Source organism: Ictidomys tridecemlineatus, chromosome 11 (genome assembly GCF_052094955.1).
Source record: "Ictidomys tridecemlineatus isolate mIctTri1 chromosome 11, mIctTri1.hap1, whole genome shotgun sequence".
NCBI classification, from domain to species: Eukaryota; Metazoa; Chordata; class Mammalia; order Rodentia; family Sciuridae; genus Ictidomys; species Ictidomys tridecemlineatus.
Window position 1 is genome coordinate 15,000,456 of NC_135487.1, and position 20,830 is coordinate 15,021,285.

Here is a 20,830-nt window from a genome sequence, read left to right on the forward strand (position 1 = left end):
AGATAGATGATGAAGAAAATCGAGACGTGTGCCGTCCTCTCTTTGGGGAGGTTTAGAGGATTCACGCTGGTCCACGGCGGGATCCCCTGGGGAAGCGGTCAGTGAAGAGGTCTGGAACATGCGCAGAACCCCGGGGAGGACAGGCGCAGGGCCAGGCCCAGACTGAGTAAAGTCCGGAGGAAGGTCAATGGGGCCCGTGCCCGGAGCGCAGCGCTGTGACAGGGTCCAGTTGGAACAGAGGCACCAGGAGGGAGCTGAGGCTGGGGAACGGGTGGGCCCTGTCCCCGAGGGGCCTTGTCGACCCAGTTGGGGGGGTTATGCCCTTGACCGGAGAGGGCTCAGCCGGGGGTCAGGGTTCAGGAAAGCCCTCCAGGGGTCGGAGAAAAGACCAGAGGAAGAGGAGCCATTCAGATCCCGCCCGGCCCCTTGCGGCGTTTCCTTCTGACGCCAAATAATTTAAACCACTGAGCAAAAGGCCCAAGGCTCAGCCTCACGACTCCAGGAGGCAGACGACGACGTCCCCACGTCATCAGCCCTGGTCACAGGTGACAGCCTGAGGCACAGGAAAATGGGGGGTCCAAGGACACAGAGGAGCTGCAGCCCTTCAGAAAGAGAGCAGAGGAAGCCCCAGAATGAAGACCCCAGGGAGGCCACCCAGAAGTCTGGCCATGGAGTGGGGGGTGGGCCAGGGGTGTGGAAAGGGGACACCAGGACCTGCCTCCTGCCACCTCCATTCAGATGGTGCTACTGGAGCGTGCATTCCCTGACTAGGACACCAGGTGGCAGTCAAGAGACCAGCCGCTCTGCCCGCTCCAGCCCAGCCCCAGCCCAGCCCCAGCCCAGCCCCAGCCTCCAGCTGGAGTCCCAAAGACCCAGGGCTGGTTTCAGACACAGGGTGGCTTGCAGAGAACCCTCCCCTCCTGGTCGCTCTGCTCCACTCTCCCTACAGTCTCTGCACTCCAAGTAGCATCCACAGCGGAGCTGGGTTTGCTGGGACCTTCAGGTGAAGCTGGAAGGTACCCAAGGGTTGCAGCCCTTCCCTGGAGTACTATACTGCCCTAAGCAATGATGGTCTTAACAAGCCAGGGAAATGCTCATTCCGCAGTGCTGGGTGGGGGAAAAGCTAGGACACCGCACTGCGCGTTCCGCAGGGTGGCAGTTATGTGCAAAACGTGTGCCCAGAAAAATGCCCCCAAGGAACCACAAAATATTACCAGTGCTTCTCAGGCTGGGGAGATAAATGGATGGCTTTTATTGTTCTTCTTAATTCTTTTACATCCTCCTCATTTTTAACAAGGACTATGTGTACTTTTAAGGGAGAACAAAAGTTTTCTTAAAAGGGGGAGGACAGATGTTAGTTATGGAGATGAATTTTTTTTTTTAATGTCTCCTCTTCCGGGAAGCCTTCCGGCTCTCTCCAGGGAGAGGGAGTGTCTCCCCCTGTGTGTCCCGGGAGGGTTTGCACCACCTCTGCTAAGGAGCACTTTTCACCCCATAGGCTAATCGTTGTTCCAGTGGCTCCACCCATGCTATTCAATATGGCAGCCACCAGTCTCATGTGGCCAGTCACCACCGGACGCGTGGCTAATGCAAACTGAGAGATGCTGAAATTTAAAAAAAAATGTTCACCAGAATCCAAGTATTCAGTATGAGAAAATACAAAAGAGGTCACTAATTCCACGTTGAAATGATAATATTTGGGATAAGTGGGTTAAATAAATGTGTTAAAATCAACTCCACCTTTTACTTTTGAGGGGCACCAGGCATGGAACCCAGGCACCGAAGCTGGCGGGCAAGTGCTCCACCAGTCGCCTACGCCCTCGGCCCGCCTGTTACTTTTTCAACGTGGCTCCTAGAAATTTCAAAATGAATACGGACTTTATGTCTTCTCAGTAGTGTTGACCCATGAGCTTCATGAGGGTAATGTGTGACTCTCCCAACTTAGGTCCAGAGAGGGAGAGGGTCCTGTCTGAGGTCACACAGCAAACTGGTGGCAGAACTAGATCTGAAGCCTCATCTGTGTTAACCCCCCTTGGTCTGGCACTAGCTGTCTATGGGACCCTTGGAACCCCCTTCCCATGTTTGCTCATCAGATCTAGCATTCAGCTGGCCTTCCTGACACCCCGGCTCTTGGCCCCTCACCGCCCCATGAGGCCCTTTTATTATCTTCCTAGTTTTATGATCTCCCTAGCACTCCTCACTATTGTCATTATCTTGTCATTATAGAGGTTCCCTGCAGCAGAATGTCGGCTCCTGGAGAGCAGAGCCTGATGGCCAGGGCACAGCTGTGGCTCCGCCTCCCCAGGGCCTGCATGCAGGAGGTGCCCAGCTCATGTTTGTCAATCAAACTTGATTGAAAGAGACTCGGACAAGTCAGGTCACGAAGCCTCTCTCCAGCTGCACCAGAAACCAAGCAAAGCCTGCTGAATGTCCTTGGGCAAGTACCTTCCCTCTCAGGGTCCCACTTTCCCCTTCTGAAGCCCGGCGCGCCCCACCCACCCCCCCCCCCAGGCGGCAGGGCTGGCGGCAGGATAGGCTGGTGGAATTAGCAGGAGCGGAGCTGATGGGTGTGAAGGCTGCTTTGTAAACTGTTAAAGCGTGATTGCAAATGCGGGGAGCTGTTGTCATTAGACACACCAGCTCCAAGCCGCTGCTTCCTCTGCAGCGAGGGGACTAGGTCACACGCCCTGGGGGCCTGCAGCCCTGGAGTGTCTCCTGCAGGCCTTGCCTGAAGGTAGTGCGGTCTGCAGGGGGGGTGGGGATACTGTGTAAATTGGTAGAGATCAAAGGAAGACACCAGCAAGGGACTTCCAAGAGCCAGGATCATCATCCTTCAGGAAACATCACAAGCAAATGGGTTGGGCAGGAGGGGTGAGGCCAAGGGCAGTGAAAGTTCTTAGTAGGAGCTCAGGTGGCACGGAGTCCTAGGAGTGGAGAAGGCCGTACACAGGGGCAGCCCAAGCCAGCTGCCCAGGGACCAGGCTGGAAGGGCCTGGCCGGATGGCAAACCCCAGGACCCCCAGCAGGGAGTAAAGCCATGTTTATGATTATCACGATGTTTAGGTGCAGCCTGGTAAAGGTGCAGGATGGCGGCCAATTCTGTAACTTTCAGGGTTCACTTTCCCCCGAGGCCTCAGTCTGCTTTCCTGTGAAACAGGCGATTAACGAGCGGAATCCCTGAGCTGTGTGCCCACAAAAGGCGCGGGGCGTCGGCACTGGGTCAGGCCGATGGGGTTGAATCTGAGCTACAACTTCCTGTGTGACCTTGGGCAAGTGACTTAATGGTCCTCTGGTCCTGGGTATCACCACCTGGAAAGGCCAGCACCCACCTCACAGAGTTGAAAAGTTTCAGGGGCCTGACGCACAAGGGAAGCTCGGCCTCAGGTCTGGTACCGGGTCCTCACAAATGCTCATCTCTGCTGTTCTTTTTTTTTTTTAATTAAAAAAAATTATATATATATATATGTCAGCACTAGGGGTGTCACCCATGCTAGGCAAGTGCTCTACCACTGAGCGACATCCCAAGCCCGTCTCTGCTGTTCTTATATTGAATTAAAGAGAAAGGTGGCCACTGGGGTGGGAAGGTGCGCATAGAAATAAAGCAGCAGAACGGAATCCACCCAGCACTTAGAAGGGTGCTCAATAAATATTCCTGGAGGCAGGGCCAGGCATGTGGATTCTCTGGGGGGTGGTATTGATAAGTATCACAACTTGGAGCTCCTCTGTGCAGGAGGCAAGATCCTGCCCCAAAGTGGGACAAGCTCAGGGGCCCTCAAAACTTGGGTCCCTTGGAAGGTGTGACAAGCAGAAACTGAAAATAAAAGCCAGTCCCACCCCAGCAAATCTTGACCCTGGTGAGGAGTCTGCAGGCTTAAGAGGGGGTTCTCCCTGACTCTTCTGTCCCTGCTCACTCCTGGCCTTCCAGGATGACACCCATCTCAAGTTCGGCTTCAAAGGATGACCCTATTTTCCAAATCTTAGTGTCTCGGGGTCTCTTGTGCCATTTTCTTGGTTGGGACTGTCGGGAAGGGATTGTTGGGACATTTGGATAGTTTGTGGGACAAGGGGGCAGGAGCAGTCTGAGTGGCACAGATTGGACTTTCAGGGACTGTCCCTCCACTGGGATCTCGCACCCACCCCACATTGAGAAGTCCTGGTTGAGGCCGGCTGGTCGGGAGTGTGGCTCCCAAAGGCCAGGCCCCCTGCAGCCGCCCACCACCTGGCCTCCATACAGCCTGCTAATGATGATGATGATGAAGACTGTCAGAGCAGGGCTGGGCCCACAGAAATGGAACAAGGGGTCGTGTCCTCCCTGAAGGGACAGGCGTGCACAAAACCGTGGCTGCACAGACGGGTCCATTCCACAGCGTGGGGTGGCTGGGGCTGTGCTTGGATACCCCCATGGGCCGCCTCCGCCCCTTGGCGTTTAAACTGCAGTGGGAACAAGACCAACAGAGAAGGAGAAATACAATGTACAGATAGAAGGGTCTGCAGGGAGGGGCTCCTGGGCTGGCTCACAACAAGGCAGGGATGGGAGGCCTGGGGTCTGCATGCCAGAGCCCGCCCCCGCCCCTGCCCAAGTGAACCCCCCAGGCCCGCTGGTTAGCGCCAAGGCCCACTCTCCCCATCGGAGGCCCCAGCCCAGCCCCAGCGCCTGGGAAAGCCGCCTGTTTTGTTCCCAGCCCCCCCCCCCCCCTTTTCTCATTCATTGCAGTTCTGTCCCTTTCGAAGCCGCAGGGACCCGGGTGGCTGGGCTGAGGCGAGGGGGTGGCACTCCCAGCGCTGACAGGTAGGGCCAGCCCCCCCTTTGGGCAGCCCCTTCCCCCGCCCTCCCCCCGGGTCCCCTCTCCCTGCCCCTGTCAGCCGCGCCAGACGCTCTCAGGCTTTGCAGCATTCAATAAAAATTGAGAAACATTTGGGCTGAAATCGCTGCTTTATCTGGAGGAGCCACAGCGCCGGGAGAGACCACTGCTGCGCGGGGGGAACCCGGGGTCCCGGCCATCCCAGAGCGCGGGGTCGCCGCGCCCCAGCGCCCGCGCAACCCCAGGGTGACCCTGCGGACTCTGGGGGCCGGAGCTCGGGGCGGCGCGCGGCCAGCAGGGGCGCGGGGCGCGCGCAGGGGGCGGCGGCCGGGCCGGGCTCCCCCCGCGCCCGCGGCTCAGGTGGGCCGTGCCCAGCGCTGGCGGAGCCCGGGTCCCCGTTCTGCCCGGGCTGGATGGCTCATTCTGCTGGCTGCGCGGTGGCGGCGGCTGTGTGTGCGCCGCGCCTCGCCGCTCCCCCCGGCCCCCCGAGCCCGGGGCGCGCGCTCCCGCCCCGGCCGCCTGGGCCCCGCGGCGCCGCGGCCCGAGGCGCCGGGAAGCGCAGCCATGGCCCTGCGGAGGCTGGGGGCCGCGCTGCTGCTGCTGCCGCTGCTCGCCGCCGTGGAAGGTGAGCAGGCGGGCGGGCGGGCGGGCGCGCGGTGGGGGCGGGGAGCGGCCGGCACCGTGGCCCCGGCGCCCACCTCCGCCTGCGGCCCGCAAAGTTTGCCCCGGGGCGGGCGCCGGGCGCAGGTGGCCGCGGGGAGGTGTGTCCGGCGGCGCTGGGAGGCGCGGGCCCCGCGGGCGCCCGGGGAGCGGCGGGCGCTGATTGACTGTGCCAGGAGGAGGCGAAGGGACCATCTTGCCGAGGCTTTGTAGCCAGCCCGGCGAGCGCCGCCCAGGGCCGGGGGCTGCCCACGCGCGCCCGCCGCCCCGGCCCTGCAGCCCCTCGCGCCGGCCTGGCCTGGCTCGGCACCGGGTGGAGGGGCGCGGGCCGGGGGCCGTGGCGCGCAGCCGGGGCTGCAAAGTTTGGCAGGCAGAGGAGGGAGGGAGGCTCCGCGCTGGCCTGGGTGGGGGCTCCGGGTTCGCGCCCCCGCAGTGGGGCCCGGCGACCGGGAGAGCGGGGACTGGCAGAGTGCAAGTGAGCGCGCCAGCCCCGCGCCGGTGCCTGCCCATTGCTCGAGGCGTACAATGGGGTCCCCTCCCCGGGAGGACTGCGCGGGGGATGGGTCCGTGGGCATCTCTCCACCGCGCGGGGTCTCCGGGCACCCCCCGCCGGCCACCGCCCCGCGGGGTGGCTGAGCTCAGCGTGGCGGCAGGAGCCCCGGGAACTCTCCAGCTGCCATCAGGGCTGGACCAGATGCCCGTGCCATGTGTTGGCCTTGGCCAGGGTCGCTGGGCCCTCTCCCCGTGGCCTTTGGTGTTGGTACCACCCGACCCCCAGGGGGGCTGAGTGGCTGCGGAGTGGCTGCCGGCTCTAGAGGGAAAGTTGTTAGCGGGGTCTGGGTGTGTCCACCAGGAATGGCCGAGCTCGTAGGGCAAGGAATGGATCCGAATAATGCTTCTCGTGTGCACTGGGCTTTCCAGTTTTCAAATGGCTTTACAGTTTGTGAAGTACTTTGCACGATGCAGAGCGCTCTGTGGTTTACAACGTGCTGCGCTGTTGACAAGGTACTTCAGGCTTTACAGAGTGCTTTCCCACCCACAATTGTGTTGAATCCTTCAAAATAAGCCTCCCAGGGAGCCAGATGGGCATGCTTCTTACTCCCCTTTAACAAATGGAGAAACTGAGGCTCAGAAAAGTGCAGAGTCCCACCCTGCGGCTGCCGGGGCATAGAGACAGAACCCGGATCTGAGGTCTCGGAGGCATTACTCACTTTGCTGGGCTTTCTTGTTCCTGAGCAGGGTGACCCCTTCCAGGGTTCTGCCCCAGAGGCTGAGGGGTGAGGCATCTTCACCCTCCGCCCGGCCATTCCGGGGTGATGGGCCCTTCCCCTCTCGAAGTGATGGCCTGGTCAGAACAGGCACGCAGGTCACAGCCTCTGGGGATGGCGTCATGGGGGACCCCATGCTATAACTTTAGTCTCTCTCAGTAATGAGCACTTCAGTGGCCACAGTCCGAGGGTGGGAGGGTGTCCCTGGATGGCAGCCACAGTTTCTGGCCCAGAGGCCGCTGTCCTCCGGCTCCTGGAGGGTTTGGTGGCTGCCTGTGGTTTCCCGGAGCGGGGCTGCTAGGCACCAGGGGTGCCATCGGCCCTGGGTGTGGAGGACAGCTCTGGGGCCCGGCTGCTGGCCGGAGCTCCCTGGAAGACGGCGGAGGTACCACTTATTAACTCTGGTTTGGGGAAATGACTCATGTGCTGGCCCGCTATACGTTGGGATGTTTACAGAGTTAGGGGAGCTTGGCATAAATATTGCTATTTAGGTTGCAGTCAGCGGTGCTGGAGGGAAGAAAATTGGCCTCTCTCGTGTTGGAAGAGGCCTGGGTGTGTTTTTAATTACCGTGGGGTAGATGGTAGGGCCATGTCTGTCCAGCCCTGACCTTGGCAGGGGGTGGTTGGAATCTGGTGGGCTGCGGCCTGACTACCCTGGCCCTGGACCCAGGGCTAGTTGGCTGCTCATGTCACGGGAGGGGGTGGCTGCTTGGACTGCCACTTGGGGGCGGGATGTGGAAGGAGTCCGCAGCAGAGTGGAAGGAGAGCTTCCGTGGGCACCCTAGACCTTGCCTCGGGGCTTCCCTGGTTCCCTGGACCCTAAGGAATTTACTCCACTAGGAGTGACCCCAGAGCTGGCCATATTGGGGAGAGCTGGTAGAGGTCAGGGGGGCTGCTTCTGATTTACCGTGGGACCCCAGGCCCCTCCCTTCCTTCTAGGGGCCTCAGTTTACCTGGGCCGTGAAAGGGTCTCAGCCCTGTCTTCGGGCGTCCGTCCCACATGTCACCCTGCCTTCTCCTTCTGAGCCTCATTTTCTTCATCCGTCCAACAAGGGTGATCATCAAGCCTGTCTGTCTGTCTGTCTGACGGATGTCTGTAAGGATCAAACCAGGGCACGGAGAGGGAAAAGTCCCCCTTGAAGCCCCGGGCATGGCCTTGTGGAATGGAAGACGGGGTGGGTGGTTCCGCCCTCGGCACATCCAGGGGACACCTGCTGCCCTCCCTGGACGCAGCTTGGCCTGTGGGGACGGGACCGAGGCTGGAGGCTGGGAGGGTAGCCCCTGGCTGCCGCCCTTCCCTCCTCTCTCTGTCGCTCCCAGCCCACAGCAGGACACCTGAGCCCCAGCCCAGGAAATCCCCAGCTCCAGCCTGAGGAATGTGAGGAGGAGAGGGCGTGGGAGTGTTGGTGTGCGTGTGCATGTGCGTGTGTGTGTGTGTGTGTGTGTGTGTGTGTGTGTGCACGCGCGCGCGTCTCGGGGAGGGGATTCCTGGGTTAGGATGTTAAGTGTCATATCTCCCCCAAACCGCGAGACGCCTCCAAGAAAAACAGAGTGTGGAACATCTGGAGTCGAGGCTTGGAGAGGGATGGAGGAGCCCGGGGGACACATTCAGCAGGACAAGAGGACAGTGGCAGACCCGCCACTAGATGGAATCCAAAGGTTGAGGTCTAGAGGAGCGGGTCTCATTTGCTCTCCAAATATTTGTGGAGCTGGCTCTCTGGCTGGTGGCGCTGGACCCCGGGGTGGGCAGGGAGCCGGGGACGGGCTGACAGGGAAAACCGCTGGCCAGTAAGAGGTGCGAAGCGTGCCCCAGAGTGCTGCCAGGAGGGCGCGGAGGGCCACCTGGGGCAGCAGTGGAGGGTTGGAGAAGGGTTACTCCGTCCTTTACGGCGCAGCGCTCTGCCCGTGTTCTCAGCCCCGCGCCTCCCTTCGCCACCTGGCGCGCTAACGAACTGCCCTCTGAATCGCCGTGAAGGTTGGGATCATGGGGATGAGGAGAATTTTGTCTGAAAAAGGAAACAGCATATGGGAAGGCAGGGAACAGGAGGGTCAGGCCCTCACCTGGGTGTGTCCCCAGGAATGGGCGCGGAGGGCAGCAGCGGACGCGAGACTAAGCCTGGGTGTGCAGGCAGGTCCAGGAGGGCTAGGGTGGAAGGCTGAGAGGTTTGGTTTTGTGCTGAGGGCAGCAGGGAGCCATTGAAGGTTCTTGAGCCATCGTGGGACCTGACCAGATCTTGTGTTTGAAAAGATGGCTGACTTCCTGCTCACGGGGCCGTTCAGATGAGCCGGGTCGGGTCCGGCATCATGGCCATAAGATGCACTTGCCTGTCCCTGGAGGGCAGGGACCCATCTGGCCCATTCTTGTGTCCACAGTTGTGGTCCCCAGAGCTCTGTTCCAATGCCACCTTCCCAGAGTCCTTCTCGTGATTGCCTCATCTAGACCCAGTTTTGAGACTTTCCATGCCACCAGCTTCCTGTGGCTCTGCGCCACCCCGTGCCTCCTCCGGGAGTCAGACACCTGGGCTGCTGGACGGTCAGCCCTGGAGAGAAGGCCTTCTGATCGCCACGGTCACTCCGTAGCTGCTCCAGGGCCTAGGACCCTGCCCAGCCGGGCGGGTGCTTGGTGCCCGGGCCGTGGCCAGGGAGCCCTGCATGGACCGCGTGTGGCGGGAGGAAGGAAGGCCCGTGTTCTATGGTGTGGCCGCAGCACCGGGGAGAGGAGACAGGGACGGGGACAAGAGCCACCTGTCCAGGAGAATCAGGGAGGTCTTCCCGGAGGGAGACGCCGAGGGGCTTCCGAGCAGGGATGCGGGGGGGTGTTTGGGGACGATGGACAGAGACACCCACTGGCCCGTCTCTTGGGCATCACCTCTTCGAGACCCGGCCATCTTTGTTGGGACCAGCTAGGAGCCGGTGTCCCCTCGTGTTTGCTCCTCTCTGCTTCTCAGTTCAGGGGAGGGTGCCCTCCACCAGGAGCCCGGCCTCGGGGTGAGAGCCAAGCGCCGTCGGGCTCCAGAGCCAGTCGGTTTGCTGGCCCCGTCCTCCGTCCGTCGAAGATCTCGAGCGTCACGGGTGGGAGACGGGTTCTGAGAGCAGCGGGGGCCAGCGGATGTCAAGGGCAGCCTTAGGGCCACGGGGACCTGGGTTCGAATCCTGGCATCGCGCTGTGTGCCCTGGAGCTGGGGCCCAGCCGCCCTCGGCTCCACTCCTCAGGTTCCCAGGGACACCTGGGGGGGCTCAGGCACATGGCCATGTACAAGGTGAGCGGGTCCCGGGTCCCCTTCCTTGGCGCACCCTCAGGTGTGCTCCGTGACAGCTGGGTCCTGACCTGGCCCCTGTAGCATCTGGATTGTGGGTGACACATTAGTCCTTAGCACCTCCCCCGCCCCCTCCATAGGCTCCAGCTTCCCCAGCCTGGGGACAGTGACCCCCAAGGGTGAGTGGACCCACTCCTCCTGAATCCTGGGCTCCGCCATCACCCTGAGATCGCGATGCCACATGGGAAGCTGAGTGGGTCTTTCTGGGGACAGGGGCCTTAGTGCCACTGTGAAGATACCAGGCGACCCTGGGCACCAGTGAGTGGGGCTGCTTCCCCCCCTCGGGGGTCCTGAGCTTGCCCCCATGCCGCCCCCGCCCGCTGGGGCCCCTTCCCTCCTGTCGGCTGTCCCTGGTCTTTGGCCCTTCCTCAAGGTGCAACAGCAGGTGGTGACCGGTCAGCTCTGCTGTGAGCTTAGGCCTTAGACCAGGTGCGGGACACACAGGCCCCCAGCAGGAGGGGGCAGTCGGGGCTGGCTGGTGGCAGGAGGCCTGGGCTGGGCAAGGCGGGGGTCTTGGTCCCCTGGAGGGCGGTGGGGTGCACACAGGACAGGCTTCCTGGCCTGGGTGGGCCAGGCCCCACCTGCCACCCAGGCCCAGTCTGGTTCTGTGCCTGGCCCGCCCTCCGGGCTCTCTGGAGGTTGGCAGCCGGGAGAGGAGGCTGGGGGACCTGTGTTCTAACACACCTCCAGGTCTTTCCACCCATCAGGCACTTGTCCCCCAGTGGCCGCAGATAAAACCAGGACCCCAGGGAGGGGGACGAGGCTCAGGCGGAAACTGGGAAAGACTGAAATGAAGTGAAATCAATCAGATCCCTGCCGCCTCCCGTGCCCGCCTCCCGCGCGGCCAGGGATGTTTGCACAGCGCAGGGCGGGGCGGCCAGGGCTGGGTGGCCATTGGTGGCAGCACCTGGGAGCTTCCTGATTGGGATCAGGCTGATAAGGCCGCCTGAAAGCAGGCGTTTTAGGGCCTTTTAAAGCAGCTGCCTTCCGGAGCTGGGGGAGGGGATACCTGTCTCCCCGAAGTCCCTGTGTCACCCGGGGGCTCTCCCAGGCCACAAAAGCCTGAGTCTGGCTAGGTGACCTTTCCTGAGGCCATCTGCTGCTCCACATCCCTGACGGGAGGTGGCCTGCTCTGTGACCTCTGAGCCCTTTTCTTCCTCTGCAAACCGGATATTGGGGCACTGAAGGCTCGCGGGGAGGGTTCAGGGGGACCCTGGGGACAGATCGTCCCTGTCGTGACTGGGAGACCTCAGCACCCTGTGCCCCGGCCACATGCCGTCACTCTTTCTCTGAAGTCCTCGGCCCTTTGGCTTGGCCCTGGCCATTCTCCTCGTGTCCCCTGAGCCGTAGGCCCTGGGGTCAGACTGTCCCTTTCTGGGCGTGCTCTGGCCTGTCACTTACGGACTCTGAGCGTGGGTCCCCTTGTTTCTAAAATGGGGACGACAGTAGTTCCCAGATCCCGGGCTGGCCCTGAGGATCGGGTGTGTCACCCAGGAAGACAGCAGGGTGTGTGCCCCAGGGCCCGGAGCGTGAGCTCATGGCACTGTTGGTTCCTGCCTGGACCCCACTGGGACTGGACCCAAGTAGGGGATGGGGCCGCCACTGTAGCAGGTTCCACTCCAGCTCTCCCCTGCTTTCTGGCCCAGTGCCTCCCGGCGGCCCCTTCCATGCTGTGTCGTGCCCAACGTGACCCGGAGGCCACCATCTGTGTGGCCCCGGCAGCCCCCGTGTGGTGCCTGATGACTCATTTTCCGGATGAGGAAACCGAGGCTCAGAGAGTGATTGGCCCCAGGACAGATGAGACGGCGCAGCAGGGATTCGAACCCTGGGCCCGGGTTCAGACTCCGAGGCCCGCGCTCTCCGCTCCAGCCGCTTCTGGAACGCGCCGGCCGGCTGAGCGGCTTGGCTCTGTGAGGGTCTCCGGGGCAGCCGTCCAGCGTCTGACTCCCTCCACATCCTGAGATAATGCAGGCGGGAGGGTTCTGGAACTCACAGACCTGCCATCAAATCGCAATCTCCGCCGTAATGGTCAGAATAATGTTGTGGTAACTCAGACAAATCGGGTGTTAGCTCATTACCGCAGACAGCGAGGACCAGGGACAGTCACGGGGCCACCGGCAGCTGCACTGCCAAGTGCGTGAGCTCCTCGGGTCTCACAGCAGCCCTGGAGGTGGACAGGAGCCAGGGGGCCCATTTCAGAGATGGGGACACCGAGGCCTGGGGAATAATATGATTTGCCCAAAGCCAGAGCCTGGACGGAACTTGAAGGCCGAGGCCCACAGAGATCAGAGGTCGCTGGAATTCCTAGCCCTCATTTTGAAACAAAGAGGTTCCACAGAAAAAATCCTGTTTCTGGATCCTCTGAAAAGTCGGACAGTCCGGCTTCGCGGGGCCTGTGTTCCCACGTGACCACGGTGGGCTGGAGCCCGGGAGCCGCGGCCTCTTCAGACAGGACGCTGAGCCCTCCCAGTGTGCCCCACCTGGCCCCTGAGGGGTTCCAGCCGCCCCGTGGGGCTGCCCGTGACCCTCCGTTACCTAGGATAAATGGCTTGGGGTCCTCCCGGGCCTCCGCTGCCTCTTCTGTATAACAAGGGGCTGGGACTCAGTGGTCCTGGGGGCTCCCTCCAGCTCCAGGGTTTGGTGCCCAGGGCTGGGCCTCAGCGGGGAGGAGGCGCCTGGGAGGTGGATCTGTCATCTACGGCTGTGTCCTAAGCCACTCCAAAGCCTCTGGCTTCTGAGAGTGATTTAGTGGTTCTCCCAGTTCAGTGGGGTGGCTGGGCTCCGCTGGGCACCGATTCTGCTCCATGTGGTGTCGGCCAGGGTCACCCAGCAAGGGGGACTGAAGTTTCGTCATGACCCTGTGTACACCTTCGTGGCCTGGCGGGGATCACTGCCGCCACCAGACTAGACTGAGCTGCTTTCCGCGGTGACGGACTCCGAGGTGGGGGGGAAACTGTCTCTTGGGGAGCCCAGGACCAAGCCCAGGGCCCTGCGCAGGCCGCTGGCCACACCCCTGACCGCTGGGCCACAACCCCATCCCTGCAAGACTCTTGAGGGCCTCGCGCTAATGTCACAAAACCTCGCCTCTAGTGTCCTGTCAGTCAAAGCAAGTCACAGAGCCAGCTCAGGTCAGCCCAGGCTTCCTCCTCGGGCTCACAGGTGTGACTTCCTGCCCAGTCCTTGGGGAGCAGCCCGCGTCTCACCCGGTGGCTGAACACAGAAAAGTTGAACTTGGATAACGATCCTGGGTCACTGTCCGGGTTCTGCCCTTGGACGGGTCTTGGAGCTTGGAGCTCTGTCCCCTCCTCCCGCCATGCCGCTCCATGAGCTCTGGGCCACCCTCACGGGGGACCTCATGGTGCCTGGTGTTGGGTTGCGGAAGCCCTATTCGGAGACCGTCCTCCGTCCGGGGTCCTCTAGGGTTCAAGGCCCAGTGTGGGTGGGGGTGCTGGAGCGGGGAGCGCTCTCTCTCCCTCCCCAGCACTGATCTCCATTGCCTTCCAGGGGCGTCTGCCCGTCCCAGGGGGGCGGGGACTCTTGCTGCATCGTGTGTCCCTTTCCTGGCACCAAACCTAGTTCACGATGGGCACAGAATAGGTCTGAGTGCAGGTTACTGAGAAGGGCGGCCCTGAGACAGGGTGTTCAAGGCCCTGCGTGAGGCCGAGGCTGGGGGAGGAGGCTTCGGGCTGCTGCGGGGGGATCTGAGAGCTGGGACCACGGTGTGCCTTGCCCCCCTGGGTGAGGGGGTGAGCCGGGGCCGTGGTGGCAGGAGGCTGTGCAGGGAGCACCTGTTTTCCGCTCATCATGGAGAGCCCATAGAGGCCACCACATGCACACTCCAGGCGTGTGTGGGCCCAGGGCCGTCAGACCTGCTCAGATCAATGTGGCCAGAGCAGGTGGGGTGCAGGCACCGGGCTGCAAGGGCGCCCCCAGAGAAGCACGGGAGGAGCAGCCTGGGCCGTGCCAACCATCGAGCAAGGAACCGGGCCTCTGTGGTGACCGAAAGGAAAACTACGCCCCATGTCACACAGAGAGTGAATGACAAGAGTCCACGAGCTGGCCCGGCTCTGGCTGAGTGAGGGCAAGTGGGTGTTGGTCAGACAGTGGTGCCCCAGGGAGAGCCCACGCCAGGCCAAAGAGGGCAGGAGCCACCACGCTGACCACGTCCCTGGGCCGGGGTCGGGCAGTTTGGCCAGAAGGATTTGCAGTTCTGGTGTTTGTGGGGAGCTGGTGTTGGAATAGGGTCTCACCAGATCAAACCGGGTTTGCGTGTGGACTTGGCTCAGGGGCAGTTATAAGGTCTCCTTTAGGTGTTTGGGGGAAGAAGCGGCAGGGTATCGTCATCACCCCTGTGCCGGCAGGGACATCCGGCTAGGGGACTGTGTGGATTCACCAAGGTCACACTGCTTAGAACATGCCTCTTAGCCTTGAACTGGGAACCTGTGACCTCATGGTCCCCGTTTCCCACTGGACAAAAAATCCAGGAACACGAGATCCCTCTTGCCGGCACGTGGCCTAAAGGCAGAGAACGCGTCTTCTCTTGGTTTCCTCTTCGTGAGGACAGTCAGTGGGACAGGAAGCACCTGTTTTGGAGAGGAACCAGGCTAGGTGGACCTCTGGCTCTCACACTGGGGACAGCGTGACACTGGCCCTTTTAACTTACCTGGTTGAGCCTCAGGTTCTTCACCCATAGGCGACTCTAAGACTCCTTTTTGTCTCTGTGGGACTGGGGTTGAACCCAGGGCACTTTATCACTGTGCTCATCCCCAACCCTTTTTAAGAATTTGGGGGACAATTGCAAAGATGCTGAGGCTGGCCTTGAACTTGTGATCCTCCTGCCCAGGCCTCCCGAGTTACTGGGATTGCAGGCACGTCCCCCGCTGCACCTGGCTCAGATGATTCTTCAGGAACGGCCAGAGGAAGAAGTGGCGGGGCGGACGTTCCAGGCGATGGGATGGCGTGTGCAAAGATCCGGGTCAGAGCCCTGTGCCGGTGTGGTGCCTGGGGAGCTGGAGAGTCCTGTGTGACAGGGAGAGGGACGTGCCCAGTGCGGGGCGGGGTGCAAGCTGCCTGGCCCCAGCAGGGAGAGAGCGTGGGGTCAACATTCCCATTATGGCGGCGACATATGTCCACAGCACCAACTTGTCACTTGGCCTGGGTCCATGGGAAGCCGGAAGGACAAAAAGCATCTGAAATGTGTAAGTGGGGAGCAAGCGGCTTAGCGCACAGTGGGACGTGGCCCTCCTCAATGGGCCCCTCCGCCTCTCACAGGAGCGGGGCCTGGGAACAGCCTCCGCCAGAGCCCGCGGGGCCTTTATGGAACCCACCAAAGGCCGTGGCCCAGGGAGTCTGCCCGAGTCACGGCCCCTGGCTGGTCTGTCCTCTGGCTTGTCCCCACCGTCGTCAGCTGTCACTCCCCGCGGCCTCAGATGGCAGCTCCCGTGGCTCTCAGGAAAAGTCAAAAGAGCATCTGAGCCGCCAAGGAGCCCCTGACTCGGGGTGTCCCCCGCTGGCCCGGAAGTACGCCGTGCTGGCCGGGTGGGGACTCCCTTGTGACCGTCCCCTAGCGGAGCTGCAGGGCGACGAGGCTGGGCCCCTTGGCCCAGGTCCCACAGAGGCAGGAGGTGGGGGGGGCGCTTTGGAGACAGGCAGGACCCGGTTCTAATCCTCTCACTGAACAGCTGTGTCCACGGGGGTCCGTCACTTCCCCCTCTAAAATGAGTGAGCCCCCTGCCCGGGGCGCCTTAGGGAAGGGGAGATGCGGGTTCTGAACCGCACTCGCCTCCGGCCTCCGCTCCTCACTGCTCAGTGATCACAGCAGCGGCCGGTGCCAGGGAGGAGCGGTGACCGAGCAGGCAGCCCGGGTCTGGTCACCAGGGTTCCTCCAGCTCCACAGGTGGGAACTTTGAGAGCCGCCCCGGTCACTGGGCCAGGGAGAGGGGAGCCGGAGCCGTGCCCACCGACTCCAGGGCAGACCCCAAGAGCTGATCTCGCCATTTCTGTTTAATATTTCAAATCTACAGAAAAGTTCAAAGTGTGGTTAAAAAACCCTCCTCCACCCAGATTTGACATTCGCCCATTGTGAACATTCTTGTCACATTCGCTCTATAAATGTGTGTGTTTTTTCCTAAACCATTTGTCCTGAAGTTGCAAAGAACTAACGTTTACTGGAAATTGACTCATGTCTAAGCCCCACTTTCTTTTTCTTCTTTTTTCTTTCTTTTTTGGTACTGTGGATTGAACCCAGGGTGCTGTACCCCTGAGCTCCATCCTGGCCCTTTTTAGTTCATCCTAAGACAGGGTCTTGCTGAGTTGCCCAGGCCGGCCTCCAGCTTGCGGTCCTCCAGCCTCGGCCTCCTGAGTGACTGGGGTTACAGGTGTGGGACACGCACCCAGCCTGAGGCCCAGCTTCTGTTGGTTCAGATCACTGTCCCTGGCACACAGCGGGAGGACAGCTGGTAGAGCCTGCCGCTCACCGAGTCCCCCACCTGCCCGCTCGCCCTCAAGCTGGGCGAGAGCTACGGTTGTTTCCTCATTGTCACAAGGAAACTCTCAGAGGTCCTGGCCACGAGGCCGGGGACCTGGCTTTCCTCCACGTTCACCTGAACCGCAGCCACCAGAGCACAGCCGGGGGCAGCTGCGGTGGGACGTGGCCCTTTCCTCCAGGAAGTGAGGAGGGATAGTAGCATCTGGGGGACTTGGAGCAGAGGACTAGCCCGGCCACAGCTTGCCATGTGGACTGAGGACTCGGGCCTTTGGATTTCTGTCTCTTCCTCTTTCTCTGTTTCCTGGTGTGGTGCTGGGGAGGGACCCGGTCTCTGTGTTGGGCCCCACCTCACCCTGAGCTGCGCTCGGCCCTGCCTGCTTACTCTTTTTTTTTAAATCTTGGGACCCTCAGAGTCCACCGTGCTCCCTGCTGCTCCGGGTTACACCCACCCTCCCCCTGCCTGGTGCCCTTTCACCTCCTCTCCCCCATCTATCCCTGCTGCTTATTAAGATCAGGCTGGGGCCGAGTGCAGTGGTGCACACCTGTCATCCCAGCAGCTCGGGAGGCCGAGGCAGGAGGATCGAGAGTTCAAGGCCAGCCTCAGCAACAACAAGGCGCTAAGCAACTCAGTGAGACCCTGTCGCTAAATAAAATACAAAATAGGGCTGAGGATGTGGCTCAGTGGCTGAGCGCCCTGAGTTCAATCCTCAGTACAAAAAAAAAAAAAAAAAAAATCAGGCTTGAGCCAGGCCCAGTGGTACATGCCTGTCATCCCAGTGACTCAGGAGGCTGAGGCAGGAGGATCACAAGTCCCAGCCTTAGCAACTTAGTCAGGCCCCATCTCAGAATAAAACCAAAAAGGGCCGTGGATGTAACTCGGTGGTAGAGCACCCTGGGTTCAACCCCCAGGACCGCCCACCCCAACGATGGATCGGACTTGAGCATCTGTGCCCCTTTGAGCTGTGACCTCCCTCGAGTCCCTCCCCTTCCGTCCGTCCTTGGTGGCCTCTGTGTTCTTGGTGGTGTCCTGCGTGTACCTCTTTAATGTTGCTCCAGTTGGCCATCCCGCAGCCCAGCCCGCACGCCTGGCTTCCTCCCAAGCGCGCTGGACAGCCTCAGTGGCCGTGGCCGGAGGGTCTGATTAAATCCCTGAGTGAGCAGCTGAGCAGGGAGGTGGCTGGGTGCTGGGTGGAGAGCAGGGGAGCACACGGAGAGCTAACGGATTGGACGGTGGACGGATGACAGGCAGATGGACAGTCAGATGGATGATACCCAGGAAGGGAGGGGGGCAGGTTACGTGGAGACTGAGGGGCTGGGGGTGGACAGGTGGATGGCTGATGGCCGGACGGAGGTGCGGTTTGGGATGTTTGTGTGGATGAATGAACAGAAGAAAGAACAGACCCCAAAACCTAGAGCGGACTTCTCCCCTGGGTTCCCTCTGGTCTCTGGGCATTTCCTCATCCCATTCCTGGCCCTGGGAAGAGCCAGCAGTCAGCACCGTCCCCCGGTTGGGAAAATCTCCTGAGACGTGACTGTGGCTTTGCCAAAGTTTCTGCCCTGGGGAGCCCCGGGACGCTGGCCCCCAGAGGGAAGTTCCCCACAGGCTGGGCTCCCTCTCCTGGACACAGGGTCCCGCTCGCAGGGGCTGCCGACAGGTGGGGAGGGGCCGCCCTGAGCGCAGCCTGTGCCGGCCAGCGGCCCCGGAGCTCAGAGCCAGGGGACGCAGCAGCAGGGGCCAGATCTAGCATCTGCTCCCAGAATCCTCTGCTGCCCGTGGGGTGCCCTGCTGCTGGGCTCTGGGCTGGCTCCTTCTGTCTCCCCAGATGCTCTGTCGGTTCGTCTGTCTGCACGTCCTTCCTTCCTTCCCTAGTCCTCCCTTCCCTCATCCATTCAGCCGTTCAGCACTCGCCGTGGAGACCCTCCGGGTGCTAGAGCCTCGGGCAGAAGCTGAGCGGAGCTGGCCCCTGAGGTCACAGCTTCCCTGCCCGCCTCCGGCTTCCTCTCCCTCCTCTCCTCTGTCCCTCCTCCGTCGTGGACACGGTCATGGCAGCCTCTGTGGGGGCTGGAGGCCGTCCTGGGTGCTCACCGTCCCCAGTGACAGTCATCAACTCATTTTGTAGTTAGAGAAGCTGCAGGTTGAGCGGTGAGGGCGGTGCAGGGCCGCGGCCCTCCACAAGCTCGGATCCTGCATCCGAGGGTCCAAAACCCAACCTGCTCCCGGGCCCCCAAAAGTTTGGAGCCCCAACAGGAAGTCACAAGTGGAAAATTCCACACCTGGCTTCCTGTGACAGGTCCCAGGCAACACGCAGGTGCACTCGAAGCTCCATGTAAGACGACCTCCGGGCTCCGTGTCCAAGGCGAAGAGAGACACACGTGTTTCATGTTAAGACTCGGCCCGTCCCCAAGGGCTCGCTATGTTTGTGCAATTGTTGCAAAATTTGGAAGAAAAAAAAAAAAAAACCCGAAATCCCAGCCCCTCTGGTCCCAAGCCTTTCCAATAAGGGCTCCTGATCCGCAGTTACTCGCGCGGGGGATGAGTGTGTGGCAGGCAGAGGGGACGCGCCTTCCGCCTGTGACGTCAGAATCGTGTTTAGAGGGAGGGGATCCTGAGTCGGGAACAGCCTGAGCGGAGACCTAGAGGCTGGAAAGGACCGAAGACACCTGAGGGGCAGTGGGCACAGGCTGGCAGAGGGGTTGCACCGGCTGAAGGGCCTGGGGGAGGCTGGGGTCGGTCTCAGAAGACAGAGGAAGCTGCTGGAAGAAACCCGAAGCAGGAAGGAGGTGGAGGCCGGCAAGGGAGGCTGCAGAGCAGGAGGGTGGTCCAGGGGCCCTCTGCAGCCCAGACCTGGTTCAGGCTGCCCCGGCCCCCAGATGCTCCGCCGGTGGGAGAGGCCACAATGGGCCGGGACAGTGGCAGAGGAAACAAGTCAGGACAGGGCCGTTGCCCGGCTCCCCTTCCCCTCCCTAAAGTCCTGTGGCTCCAGGCAGCACCTCAGGATCCTGTCCCTCCCCGCCCACGTCACTCCTCGGTGCTGGGGGACGGTCACGGGCAGCCCAAGCAGCACCCCCAGCACCACCCAGCCTGCAAATGCCAGAGCTGGATGTGGGGGAAACTGAGGCCCGGAAAGGGAAGCAGCCTGCCCCGGTCCCCCAAAGCCAGTGGCAGGGTGGAGCTGGGGCTGCGTCCCTAGCCACTGAGATTCTTCCTGAGGGACACAAGACCTTTAAAGTTGGCGGCTCCCTTTTCTGCCTGCGGAGACCTGGAGGTCCATCTGCCTCTGGCCCTTTGGAGAGTGAGGTGGATGAAGGTGAGAAGTGGGCGTTCAGAAGATGATTGGCCACTGTGAACCCGTGTACCACGCTGGGAAGTGACATTATGAAGTGACGTTATTTAGTCATCAATTTTCTCTAAGAATGTCGGCTTCGCAGAGTGAGGGTGTTTTGTTTTCGGTCTCTTTTGTTTGTAAGTGCCTAGCACTGTGCCCGGAGCACAGCAGGTGCTCAATAAATGCCAGCTGATGGAATGAGTGAGTGACGAGGAACACCCGCCCCTTGTGGGCTCCTTACAGTGTCCCTGGAACTGCACAAAATCTCTACATGCAATAGCCCCGTGGAACAGTGTGCGTGGCCCCACTTTGCAGATGAGGAGACTGAGGCTCAGAGAGTTCCTGTGACCTGTCATCTGCAGCTCTGTGACCTGCAGGCTGAGGGGCCACCCGCTGCTGGGGAGCTCGGTGAAGGCGGGGTGCTTCTGGGGCCTGGCACGGGGCCTGGCGCCAAGTCGGGGCTGGACGGAGGGCACCCCTGGCCCCTTCCTCCCATTCCTCCCTTGGACTTCACTTTTCCCATCTGGAACGCGTCGGTCCTGAGGTGCAAGGCTGCAGCTGCACGTGTCGGGCGGGCGGCCGTGGCGTCTGCAGTGGCGCCTGCAGCGTGGCGCAGGGGGACAAACACAGCTGTGTTTATTCCAGAAATTACCTGCCCTGGTGATCTGCTCCCGCGGGGTAACGCCTCCCAGCTAGGGTCTCAGGGGGAGCCGCCCTGAGGTTCCCCGAGTTCTGGGCCAGTTTTGATGCTGCGGGACAGCTGTACTGTCAGGCAGACCTTGGCCGGCGGGGTAGACCTCAGCCAGCGGGCGCCGACAGCTTCAGAATGCCCAGTCTGAGGGCAGCAGGCTTTCTCTCCTGGGCAGGAGGTTCTGGGAGGCGACCTTTGGCCTTCAAATCTCTAAGTCAGGAGGCCTGACACCCGCTCCCAGGCCACACTGACAGCAGAGCACCCAGACTTACCTAAGGG

The 20,830-nt window shown here is 61.4% G+C and overlaps 1 protein-coding gene across 3 annotated transcripts in view; it reads left to right on the top strand.

Moving 5' to 3' along the window:
- Window positions 1–5,295: 5,295 nt before the first annotated feature.
- Window positions 5,296–20,830, top strand: part of Ephb2 (EPH receptor B2) — a 129,848-nt gene continuing 114,313 nt past the window's right edge. For 2 of the 3 annotated variants that reach the window (XM_078025565.1, XM_078025566.1), the window contains exon 1: window positions 5,298–5,427. In XM_078025565.1, coding sequence (XP_077881691.1) covers window positions 5,367–5,427 — 61 coding nt within the window. In that variant the 5' untranslated portion in view covers window positions 5,298–5,366. Of the gene's footprint in view, window positions 5,428–20,830 lie in introns of all 3 variants that reach the window. The other variant, XM_078025564.1, reaches the window with a different exon arrangement.